This window comes from Perognathus longimembris, chromosome 15 (genome assembly GCF_023159225.1).
Source record: "Perognathus longimembris pacificus isolate PPM17 chromosome 15, ASM2315922v1, whole genome shotgun sequence".
Taxonomy (NCBI): Eukaryota; Metazoa; Chordata; class Mammalia; order Rodentia; family Heteromyidae; genus Perognathus; species Perognathus longimembris.
In genome coordinates, this window is record NC_063175.1 from 14,776,325 (window position 1) to 14,789,746 (window position 13,422).

The window sequence follows — 13,422 nt, forward strand, 5'->3', positions numbered from 1 at the left end:
GTAGGCAGTTGGCTCTGTTATCACAGTTTCTATTGACTCTGTGAAAAACACAAAAACAAAACTAAAGCATCATGCTAACTACTTTCTCAACACACACCCACAACAATATGATTTTGCTAACTAGTCAACAGTTGCTGACTTCTTTTTCTGGTTTGGAGATGCTGACTACTATCTATACTAAGCTCTCTACAGTTTCTATGAGCGTGTTTCCATTTTTATGAATACATTAATAGCAATGAAAGCAAGAATGGGGACAAACACTGCCGATGGACTCTTTTACCCCTGAATGAAGACAAGACATGACCTAATGTATATTTCCAACATTCCACACACTCAATTTACGGGATCCAATTTCCAGAGGTTATTTCACATAAAAGACTTTTTTAAAAAACAAAATCGTATTTTGGTAGCTCGTAGTTGAAAAAAAAAAGTGATTTTTAAAAGAGCTGCTTGCTATGGTTTGATCACACATGCGTCAAATGAAATTAGGAAGGCATGGAAGTAGTGCGTGTGAGTCACAGTGCCTGCCTTAATTCTCTTCCTCTGGCTCATCTTGGGAAATTCCTTAACATCGTGTCTCAGTTACTTCATGTGATGGTCAGGGCTAATGATAGGCCTGAGGGTTCCCAGGGCCCACACAGCTCAAGTGTTTGCTACAACACATAGCCCTTTGTGAATTCTTCACAGATATCAGCTACAAGTATGATACGTAAAACTACAGCACAAAGCCAACTCATCCAATAGGCAGAAAGTCCTGCCGCGTGGACCACACCTATCCTAACTCCTCAAGAGGCTCACCCCGGAGGCTCCGAGTTCGAAGCCAACCTTCACCATTAACCAGCAAAAAAGCAATAAGTGGGAGGTGGCTCAAGTGATAGAATGCCTGCCTTAAGCAAAACAAAAAAAACAAACAAGTAGCTAAGGCCTGAGATGAAGGCTTGGTGTGTGCGTGCGCGTGTGCACGCACATACACGCACACGCAAACACACACAGCATTGGTCTCTGCAGTCTTTGTGATGGCCAAAGAAGACATTACTATGAGCCTATAGCAGAACACTGATGGAAATGTAACACCCCTCCTCACAGAAGAGGACTATGAAACTCAAGATCAAAATGTCTACATGAAACGGTCTGTGCATCCCCCGTCCACGGTTCCCACCTATGCCCCCAGCTCATTCCTCCTCTGCTATGTGCATGGCGTCTTCCAGAACCTGTGTGTGCCATGCAGATTGGTTCCTCTCCCATTAAGGAACCCGTTGGTGTCTGCCATATGACCCGCATCTGTTTACCTGGCTCCACAGAATGTCACTTGCTAGACTGGGGATTTCGGGAACACCTTCATACGGCCTCCATACCCAAGCTCTCTGTGGCTGCCAGGCAGAGTTTAGTTTTACATATCTTAACTTCATCTCTTCTAGCTCTTATCTACCTATGAAAATGTCTTTCTTTGAAATGTAAAGTATCACTAGGCATGATGGTTCATTCCTATAAAACTATTTGGGAGGCAGAGATCAGGAGGATTGTGGTTCAAGACCAGCCCAGGGAAGAAGTTACACACTTTCACACTTGTTCAGTCTTTTCAACCCAAGTATAAATTCTTCCTTCTCTCCTATAAATCAGTTTAGAGGAAATATATCGATGCTGTTGAGACACAAGATTAACTTTTACACCGTGCTTGGAAGTTGTTTGAAAGTACATTTTATTTCTTTGTTTGTTGTTTTCAACAAGGAAAGGAATGAACAGGAAAGAAATAGAAAGTTCCTTGGGTTGCGTGTGGAAAAATCACTTTGCAGACATGACCTGATAGTAATGTCAGAAGCTAGACCTCAACAGGTATCAACCTTCTAGAACAAAAGGGCACTTTCTTTGTACTGGAGCAATACCCAGCTCAGTTCTTCATTTAATATTTTAGAAGTCAGCTTCAAAGCAGGTCAAAGAGTGAAAGAAAACCAATTCTAGTTTCTTCTTCAACTCTCATCTTTAATTTTTTTTTTTCATGGAGCAGATTCTCTGGGAATCTGTTTACAGCAAGATGAGAAGAAACTTACAGCCTTCCAACGGCAGTAGCATCTTTCCCAATAGTATACATGTAAAACAACCTTTACGATTTTCTCTTATTGTAAGAGAAGAGATTCTAAAATTCAAACATGGCAGATGAGAAGCTGCTCTGTCCATTGGACTGCTGAATGAAAAGCAAAGCAGACTTCCTAGCAGCCCTATATAAACAATGCTTCAGGATGCAACTTTTTCTGGATACACTGACTCTCAGTAAGACAAGTAAACAAACAAAAAACCTAGATGCTTTGACTAAGAATAAGTAGAAACTTTGTAAAGCTTTTCCATCAAGAAAAAAAGATGTAGATATATCTAGATATAGGCTCTCAGATGAGTCTTTTCTGACCTCAAGACTTGGACTCCTTATCACCAAAATCCAGGACAAGACAACTGATATTTCCACAAAAAGAAAAGTTTGGCAAAGTCTTTAAAGTAAGATCTCTTTTTCTGGCAAAAAAAAAAAAATATATATATATATATATATATATATATATATATATATATATATTAAGCTAACAAAAAAAAATGGAGTTTGGGCTGGGAATATGGCCTAGTGGTAGAGAGCTTGCCTTAAATGCATGAAGCCCTGGGTTCAATTCCCAGCACCACATATATAGAAAATGTCCAGAAGTGGGGCTGTGGCCCAAGTGGTAGAGTGCTAGCCTGGAGCAAAAAGAAGCAGGGACAGTGCTCAAGTCCTGAGTCCAAACCTCCAGGACTGGTCAAAAAGAAAACCCAAAACGGCGTTTGTGTGAAGGCTCAAATGTAAATACATGGGCTGGGGATATAGCCTAGCGGCAAGAGTGCCTGCCTCGGATACACGAGGCCCTAGGTTCGATTCCCCAGCACCACATATACAGAAAACGGCCAGAAGCGGCGCTGTGGCTCAAGTGGCAGAGTGCTAGCCTTGAGCGGGAAGAAGCCAGGGACAGTGCTCAGGCCCTGAGTCCAAGGCCCAGGACTGGCAAAAAACCAAAACAAAAACAACAAAAAAATGTAAATACATGCATGGTTACATATCTTTTAAAAATGATACATTATGTACAAAAATTAGAAACAGGGCCAAAAGTATATGGAGTAAATAACAGAAATAATGAAATTCAAGTAACCAAGAAGCATTATAAATCAACTTTCACAAGAAGCAAATAAATTCATCCATAGTAAAATAAAATGTGGTCAGACACATTGGCTCACACCTCTGATCCTAACTACTTAGCAGGCAGAAATCTGGAGACTCTTGAAGACTCAATTTTTTAAACATGTTATTGGATATATACATTGTTAATTTTCTGTTTGGTGGGGAACATAGGTCATGAGCTTTAACACATAAAAACCAAAGAACCTTCATGTCAATAAACAGAAGACTGTCTGGAGAAATATCCATATAATAGTATATCTCAAAACATCATTTCTCTGGGCACCCACCAGTGGCTAATGCCTGTAATACATGCTATTCAACTGGAGTAGCAAGCCAGCCTAGACAGGAAAGTCTGAGATCTTTTCTCCAACTAACTACCAAAAAACATCAGAAGTAGCACTGTAGCTCAAGTGGTAGAGCATTAGCCTTAAGTACAAAAGCTCAGGGACAGTACCCAGGTCCTGAGTTTAAGCCCTAGGACCAGCGCACACACACACACACACACACACACACACACACACACACACACACACACACGCACACACGCACCACGGACAAGTTAAAGAAAGCAAATTATAAAAAGGTATGTACAGTGTTTCCCTATTTATACAAGTTTCATTTATACAGTTTCAAAAGCTGCTATGTGTAATTTGTGGATCGTATCCAGTATATAATTTTCAACAATTTGTTAAACAACAGAAAGGAATATAAAGGAAGCAAAGTATCAGAGAAGCTAGCATTAGAAAGGATAAGCACTATTTTGTGAAGCTTTTGTTCTGGCTATGGGAATGGATAAGTGTATGTTTACTCAGTGCTGAAGCCAGATATATTTATCTTGGTGGGTCAATTTAAAGTAAGTTTAAAGTAAGCCATGGATGTAGTTTAGAAGGCATAATTTTCTTTATCTTCAGCATTTTGTTCCCAATAAACGAACCTGGTTTGTCACATAAACCAAGTTGTTTCCTTCCAGGCCACAAAGAGAAAAGCAGAGAGAGAAAGATCTGGCTAACCCTGAGGGCATCTCTTAACCCACATCTGGCCCATGGTGTCCTTCTGTTCAGGGACAATTCTACTCTGGAGAATACAGGAGCATGTCCCTTCCCTTTGGTCTCAGCTCAAGGCCACATAATGAGACCAATACATGAGAAATATCTTTATATTATGCAGTAATTGGGGGTGAAGGGAAAAGAATCTGTTTAGTTAAATACCAGAACCCTGCTGTGACATAACCATGTCACTATCCAATAGAAAGAAACACACCCACATGGAAACATCCAGATGTCAAAGTGGGAAAACAAAAATCTGATGTTACATAACTGAATATTTATAGCTATTAATATCATAAATAAAATCATAAATGAAGGAAAGATAGTAGTAAATAGAAAGGCAAAAATGGTATGTCAGATAACTTTAACTGGGTAAAACCAACTATATGTTATATTTAAGAAGAAATAATTCAAAATTATTACAATGTTGTCCACTATGTTTTCTCATCTCTTCCATAATACATTCACTGAATAAGAATTGTTTATTTCAGACAAATATTGGTAAAGGCCTCAATTATGAATAAAATTATCCTTATATATAACCTAGATAGATGAGTAGTTTTCAAATCAGACCTCAGAGGAGAGCTTGATTTCTCCACACTGTCTTTTGAGCACATTATGAGTGAGTTACTCACATTTAGTAGCTAGAATTTTCTACTTGTGTCATAATTTACAAAAGATCTATGGATATTCCATTCATGGTAAGGTTCTCAAGAATGGAAAACAGTTTGGCAATCGGTCCACTGAATAATTAGTTTGATAAAGGGAAGATATGACTTGTAATACGATGCTATTAAATGCATACTATATGGATATCTCTGCTGAATTTATTAGCGTCCATCAAGTGTCATGGTACTCTTGCACATAGCCTCATGTCAAGACCGGTAACCCCGATAAAGGGTCAGATGAAACAAAATGCATATGTGAGTGTGTAACAATGAGATATGGCAAACTGAATATAATGAAGTGTATAGACTTGACTATTTGTCTTTCAACTATTTATCATCTTGTTGCCATCTATCTACTATCTATCTAAATCTATTTATTATATATCCACCATCTTATCTATTAATGTATCTCCATTTTATATTATATAAACATCTAGTGAGAGATAGATGGTAGAGATAAATGCATCCATACACATAAAATAGATACATAAATAAAGCAGAAGATTTAAAAGATCAACTGAATGACACTAGCTGATTTTGGAAAGGTTTTATACAGAAAATCGCTTGAATTAGGGCGTATAAGGATGACTGGAGTCAGTATAAGCAGAGAAGAGAAAATTATTTCAAGCAAATAATCAAACATCTTCTGCTTGTCCTAGGGGAGATGAGATAAAATCTGGGGTGATAACTCTAGTCTCCAAAATCAGAGAATCAAGAAACTGCCCTAAAACCCAGAGGAGAAAACAAAAGCCAGAACTAAAGCAAGCTCCTTAAAAGTTTAGAGAATATTCTCAGGATACCCCAACACAGTAGAGACAGACTATGGAACTCTAGGACACTGCTTCTAATCTCACTCAAGTGACAGGAGATATCACCATTACTATTAGGTACCTAAAAGCAAGAACTCAAAGAGCTCTACCGCAAGGCTGAGCTTCATTATTTGGCATCCAAAGTTCCGCATTTAAAACTCTTCTTTTTTTACGTTTTTGCTAATCTTTGTGTGAAATTGGAGCTCCACATTATAGAGGACCTATATTTCTCTCATTCGGTATATTCAAGCATCACCTAAATTAAGAAGTGTGCGTGTGTGTGTGTGTGTATACAAAACCTGTTAGAATCTATATGTTTTTGTTCCCCTTCCATCTTTCTAGATTTAAGAAGCTGTTCTACCTGAATCCTGTGAAATGGGAACCTCTGTGAACAATACCTTAAAATAACAAAAAGAACTAAAAAAGAAAAGCTCTTCTCTTTACCAAGTTACCTGTCATTGAAGTGTGCCTACCCAATCTTTCCTTTTTCTGATGCTGCTTAACATTAAGCACTTAGCAACAGAATCTTATTTTCCCAGCGGTTCTTGGACATTCTGGAGGATAATGTTTGCCTTGAAAACTTCCAAGAGCTGCCCCTCCTCCTCTGAACTCTCCTCCCCTGTGTAACTGCTACTCCATATTCATTATGCTCAAAACTCTTCTATAGGGCAGGGGCAGCACCATTTGTTCTTTGACTTGGTTCTCACTCCCAAGATTCTCACTCCACCAGGATTTTGCATATAGCACATGAACTGTCCACCTCACTCTGTGCAGTTATCTGGAATAATGTGTGAAGCTTTAGCCCACAAGAGTGCTTATGCGTAGAAAGCATGCTACTAGGGTACAGTAAGAGAGATGGGCTCATTTTAAGTTGGGTTACTCCTGCCATAAACTATCAGCTCCTTCCCATATGAAAACATGAAACATCGTGTGTGTGTGTGTGTGTGAGTGTGTGTGTGTGTGTGTGTGGTGTGCGCACGCTGGCACAGGAGCTTGAATTTGGGGGCCTGGACATTGTGTCCTAGCTTTTTCACTCAAGTTTGGTACTCTACCACTTGAGCCATGCCTCCATTTCCAGTGTTTTCCTGGTTAAGTAGAGATTATAGTCTCACAGAATTTCCTGCCTAGGCTGACTTTTAACTGAGATCCTCAGCTCTCAGCCTTAGGTGTAGCTAGGATTACAGGTGTAAGCTGTGGGCACCGGACAAAACCATGCAAGCTTAATCCCAATCCAGCACCTTCTTCTAGTCAGATGGTCTCCACAGTTTCCTAGAGATTCCTGTGGGTTCTAACGGGAAGCACTGGGAAATAAAAAGGTATGCTCCCAGATTCCAAAAGCAGGCAGAGCACTTTCAACCTGATGTCAGAGATACAAAGAAGCTACAGGGATTTTAGTGATCAATTCATAGTGACCACTCAGAAAGACTGATTTCTGTGAAAATTGACTCCTGACAAGCAGGAGTTCACCTTCTTTCTAAGAAAAGAAGTCTAGGTAATGAACTGACCATGAAGTGTTAAGCATGAAAACACAGTTTTTTAAGGCACCCCTTGTGCATAATTAAGGAAGATATCAGTTCAAGTGCAATATGTCACTGTTACTAAAACTTCATTCATTTAATGAATTATGTTTCAGGTGCATTTTAAAGATTATCCAATTATTTTATAAGTCAATGTCATTTCCAGTTTGGGGAACATTGATATTAATCCCTTGTCACTGAAAATGTAATTGAGTTTATCCAATTAATCTCTCAAAGGTCACCCCAGAGACACCCAATGGCAAGCCGAGATGGTGTGTGCTGAGAAATTCAAGTCATAGATATCTCTGAGACTGGCGGTACCATTTTCCTGCTCCTGTGGGTTCCTCTGAAATTACAAAAGTCAAAGGTTTTCCACTACTTTCAAAATTCCACTCAAACTTAATACGATATGCTTTATCCACATTGCTTGCACTTGTTACATAATTTTCTTAATAGGAATCTATCTAGAAACAGCACAATAGGAAATATGCATTAATAGATCTACCAAGATAGTTGAATAAATGACTATCAAGCATATAGGCACACATTAGTAAATTTCCCAAAGAAAATCCATTTCCATTTCAACTTTAGACATTTTATTTAGGGAAGTTATACCATTTCTTTTAATTATTGCAGTAAACATAATGAGAGTATGGCTAACTACACCTTAGAGTACTTTATTTTCTCCACTTTCTTTCTTCCTTTTTTTTTTTTTTTTTTTTTTAGTAATATGAGTCTACTTGTAATTAAAGGCATGCTGCACTAATAAGGCCGAAAGTCTCCAAGGGAAATTTGGAAGGCCTGCCTCATAACATTATGCCCAAATTACATGCACAGAAGACTTTTTAATATTCTTTGTTTCCTGGTTTTGTTGTGATTGGCTCTGAAGTCCATGGCGACACTGAAGGTTCCTGTTCCCCCCAGCCACCAGCACTTCTGCCCCATAAATTGTACAAATGCACAGGACTTCTGTCTTAAGATTTCTTTCTCAATGTTTCTACGCAAGGTATCCAGAAAATTAGCTGCAGGCTAGATGTAATTGCAGTTAATTTTGCCATTCTTCAGCTACTGGGGTGCATTGTCTAGAGCGATGATGTTTGTCTAAACATGAAGAACGGGCGACTGCTTTGTGCTGTCACTTGAGCATTGCAGCACAGTTCAGATCATCTGGCCTGCTCTTTATGTAGATTGAAACAAACGGTTGTCACTTGCTGATCTGTGCTTCCTGACAGAGCTGTGCTACCTGAACCTTGTCAAGTGAGTGAAAGGGCAGGATCTACACAAATGCATTGTTTCAGCCTAGAAAAAAAAGGAGTGGTTAATCCTTCCTGTTTCTGTAGATCTTTCCCCCTTAATGGTAAAAAAAAAAAGTAATTGTTTTAGCCACTATCAATGCCAATGGATTGCATTTAATTAAGAAGAAAATGTGTCGTTTCCAATGTATATAGTTCAGATATGTATGGACATGTTTATGTACTGACCCTATCCTGCTATAATAAGTCGTGATAACAGAATTAACCCCAAACCAATGTTTATAAATGCTTGTATGATTACTATAAAACAATTATATGCTACTTAACATCATAGATCTACTACATATGTTATTCAGAGTTCTATTATTCAGTGGAATTATTTGATCCATTTCTTCTCACATTTCAGTCTGTAGTGAAATAAAGGCAATATTCCTGGCTCATTAACACAATGCTAATGTACTTCAAATTTCTATTAGATAATTCAGCTCTGGGAATCATGGGATAGTTCTATGACCCCATGGTCCTGGTTAATCAGGGTATCACTAGCTGAGCTAGTGAGACCCTTGCCAAAAGCACTTACATACAGGGACTATGTAGCAAGTGTGCTTCCTGGGCAGCTCCCCTGATATAATAGGCCTTAATGACTTCGAGCGAGCAGGAAAGGGTGTATAAACCCTAACACAGATGACTTTATAGATCTCCATTATACCTTGGGCTAAGGAGCACCTGATATGCCAGCATCTCAAGACAGTTTGAAAGCCTCATGTCAGGAGCTCTTATGCTGAGGAATTTTATGAAAAAATCCACAACTGCAGGGAGAAAGTGTTGCTAAATTGGGGCATTATCACTGACTTGGCTTATAATATGCTTACCAATAACTGCAAAGCATGCATTTAAAAGAGAGATGATTAAACCTGTTATGCCAGCCTATGCATTATAAGGAATGCAAAATAATGACTCCTATGTAGCATCTCACAAACCTTATACTCTCTCTGTGTGAACCACTCACCTGATGCCATGTCTAACTCCACGAAAGCTTCTGAATTCCTGCACCCTAGCCTGTTGCAGCCTTTTAAGACTGTTGTGGATGCGGAGGGAGGGATGGAAGGGGTGACATGCATCTATGGGATGCATTGTGCTTATAAGGTGACATGGCCAGCGGAAACCCCACTGCACAACTACATAAAGATAACAAAAATGGGGAAAAATTAAAAATAAGGGAGACTTAACAATGAATTGAAGACAGGCTGGCCTGCAACCACATCAAGGATCCATGTTACCACTGCCCTGGAGCCAAGCTGAGAAACAGCAGGTTCATTCTATTTTTCTTATTGACCTGCGTCACTTAGGTGGTAGACTGTTCAGAATTGGCTTGTTGATGCTGAAATTATGTCCTGGCAAAAGGCAGGCCTGAGCTCTTCGGCAACATGCCCTATGCTGCTTAGGACGGGAGAGAGAAACACCCGGTAGGCATCATGCCAAGTGAACCCTTTTCAAAGCGAGATGGAGAGCAGCGGCAAGGAGCTCGCATTCTCCGGTCAGAGGCTGAGCTTCAGGGGTAACTGCACAAACAAATCACAACGGGAACACACCACGCCGGACCCACGCATCCGGAAAAATGGAGATGTGTTAGGTTACTCCGATCTGTAAATTACTACATACTCCCAGAGAAAGCGTATTGTTCCAAGTGTCATGGAAAGCAATCTATAGAGCTCCGGTGCCCTTAATAACAGGAAGATTCGGCTCAGAATTTGGCCTCTGCACATCCTATCACCCAAAAAGCAATTTCACCCCAGATTTTTAATGAGGTCTTAAATCTGACCTTTCATGAGAAATTATTAAGGACCTACACAAAGCCAACAAACATCCCTCTTTTATGGATTTATTATAGTTTTATGCACATATTTGAGTCCGTTCCTCTGGAAGCCGGTAGTTTCTAAAATGTGAAGTACGTACCTGTTTCTCAGAGAGAAGGGCTCCTCTCCTTGAAATAGTTGTTTTTTCATAGCACTTTTGTCACAGTGGCACCTAATAGCAAACCTCTTCATCTCCCTCGCCACAAAAATCAGGTGTAGCCTATAATTCAAACCAGTCCCCAGTGGCACCTCTGAAAAATGGCAAGCCCTGAGCTTTTTAGGTGAAAATAGTCATTATTGCTCACAATTGTTTCCCCTTATAAAACCTGTCCTATAGGGCTCCATCTAAGATGATCTTATGGTAATTTAACTCACTAGAGAATATGAGCAGATGCTACTTTGATTAATAATTTCACTATCTTGAAAATACCAGGCCAGGTTCAAGATAATAAAGTCAGGTAAGAATACTATTAAAAACTGCCGCACGATTATATCGGTTCTATGGAGAGAGATAGGATCACAGTGCTCATATCAAATAAAGACCACCTATAACACCAACAACGTAAACCAAATGAGCACACTGAAATCTTTAGCACACTCAAAAGCACCTTTTAAATCTCCAGTCTCTTTCTCAACAGCACATCCGCTTGTCTTTAGCTATGTCATTAGAAGCAATTCAACATGCCACTCCAATGCTTCCTCTTCACCAGGTATTTTAATTTTTCCCCCAGGAAAAGACTTAGATACATCACAAAATTAAAATATATGGTAGCATTGCTCATTAAAAGAAAAGGATCTGAGTTGCTATATCCTGGGTCATTACTTTCCCTAGTTCATACATTTTCAACCTTCCAACATGCATCTGATAAAATATCCACAGAAAACTAATTAAAAATGTATATATATATAATAAGGGGCTGTACGAGCTGGGCAAACTAGACATTTCTGGAAAAGTTTATCAAGGGCCCTTAATCCTTCTACCTTCTGTCCTCTCAACCAGGGACGTGCACACCACCACAACTGCCTGGTGAAGGGAACTGTGAGCTCAGTCTGACCCTGAAATGTCCAGTCTGGGCCTGGTCTTATCTACGTGCGAGAAGAAAGCTTTACATCTTAAAGCTGGCTGCCCAGTAGGTTTTTTTCCCCCCATTATAATGCATCCCACTTAATCACATTCCCCAGCTTCTACTTAGAACTTGAACCTTCCATGGAACATTTCGTTCAGTAATACACATGCACTACCCCTCCTCAACAGCACCCGCCTCTCTGCGGGAAGAAGGAAGCTCCACGAAAGCATTCATACTGTGCGCATTGTAATTCCAAGCAGGACCAGCCTCCGCCATGATCCGAGCCAAGCTAGCCACCTGTAGTTTCAGATAAGTTTTCACACTCACCACCTTTGTTTGCCTATGTGATTCAGCCCCATTTTTCTGAAATGCTTGACTCAAAAGCTTTGTCTCACCATTGCACAGAAGGACTCCGGAGGATCTCCACAGGTAATATCCGGAGGATCGAGTTTCACTTTCAGATATTTTGTCATGTCCGTGGATTCCGGCTGACAGGCCATGTAATCCCATACCTTCCCTTCTTCCGTGTAAATCTGAGTCTTGCACACATCGTAATGTCCCCACACCAAAGGGTAGGGCTGCATCACCGATGACACTGTAACCCAAAGGGTATGGATCGACAGGAATCTTGACAAATACATCTCTAAATTCTTGGCGATCTTCGCGTCTTATTTGTAATCAGTGTCTGTTCGACATAGGCAAGTATCTGTATATATGTAAGTGTGCGTATCTTTACGGAGATAATTCTTTATACATATATTTATAGGTACATATAAAAAAGAGGTCAAGACATCAAAGCAGATTTCGAAACAGAATGTGATCTATGAAGATACTGTGTGTGTTCAGGTGTATTGACTTTGGTGGAGATTTAACATGCTTGTGTGTTGGGTGTTAACAACTTGCAGTTTCTTTGTCCTTGGAGTGCATATCTATCGGACTCGGGTCTAGTTTTGTTTTGGGGAGAGATGTCCAGTAACAGATGACAAATTAGCCGTGGGGTAGCTTTCCTGTTGTACATCCAATAACCTCGAGTGGTCCCCAGTGTTGCCGGCTCCGGGGTCTGCTCAGAGGTGCTGAGAAGTCAGGATGGGCAGAAGGATGTGCACTCCCCGGCCAGTGACTGGTTCCCATCAATCATCCTTGTCTTCCGGCACCCACACCCTTTTAGAAACAATAAGAATAAGAGTTACTGTCTCAGAATCAATGAACGCATTATGAAATCTCTGCTACGCTGACATTTGGGAGGTTTGATGCAATAGGAAGCATATTGGTGTCATATGAATGACCTTTCCCTCGCTGTTTTGCTAGGAGGAGCAAAGCAGGCGAATCGGTGATGTTGGGGAGAATTTGGGTGTGCAGCATTTAACTTCTCCATAACAAAGACAGATGCATGGGTTCCAGGTGAGTAACAAGGACTTGCTTCAAAACTCCCATTTCCATCTTAACTAAATGGAGAGCAAGCTGTTGGATCTAAACACTTCTCATGCATTGTAAGGCGAAGATGCTCTTCCAAGAGAACAATGGGACAAGTGAGTGCTTTTGTAAAAATGACAAAGAAATGACAACTACTTGCATGACTTTTTTCTCCCACTTGGCAAAGAGACCCTAAAAATTTCCTAATTCCTTATACAAGTCTCCGCTTTTGTTGTCTGGAATGAAAACTGCCACAGCTCGTGTGCCTGTCCCTTGAGATTGGTTCATTACGGTGCAGGGATTTTCACATCTTTTGTTTGGTTGTATTTACTGATACAGACAACTTGGCTCTCTGAAAAATAAATTCAGAAATCAAACTAAAAGAGCAAATGTTCCTTTCCCAAGAATTTTTTTCTTATATCTTTCTATATTCATTACATCTGCATTGGCAGTTATGTTCTAACAGGAGAGAATTTGTCCCAAAGGCACATATAATACACTGCTTTAAAAGTAAAAGCTTGGTAGTAAAATGCACAATTTAAAATGCACATATAAAAATAGCTGAGGATGAGTTAACAGGCCATGAAGCAGAATAATAAG

The 13,422-nt window shown here is 39.9% G+C and overlaps 1 protein-coding gene across 2 annotated transcripts in view; it reads right to left on the reverse strand.

Moving 5' to 3' along the window:
• The window catches only part of Ntng1 (netrin G1), a 280,824-nt gene extending 268,257 nt beyond the window's left edge, over positions 1 to 12,567 (reverse strand). For both annotated transcript variants that reach the window (XM_048363652.1, XM_048363651.1), the window contains exon 1: positions 11,805 to 12,567. In XM_048363652.1, the coding sequence (XP_048219609.1) occupies positions 11,805 to 12,050 (246 nt within the window). In that variant the 5' untranslated portion in view covers positions 12,051 to 12,567. The remainder of the gene's footprint in view (positions 1 to 11,804) is intronic.
• Positions 12,568 to 13,422: the final 855 nt, after the last annotated feature.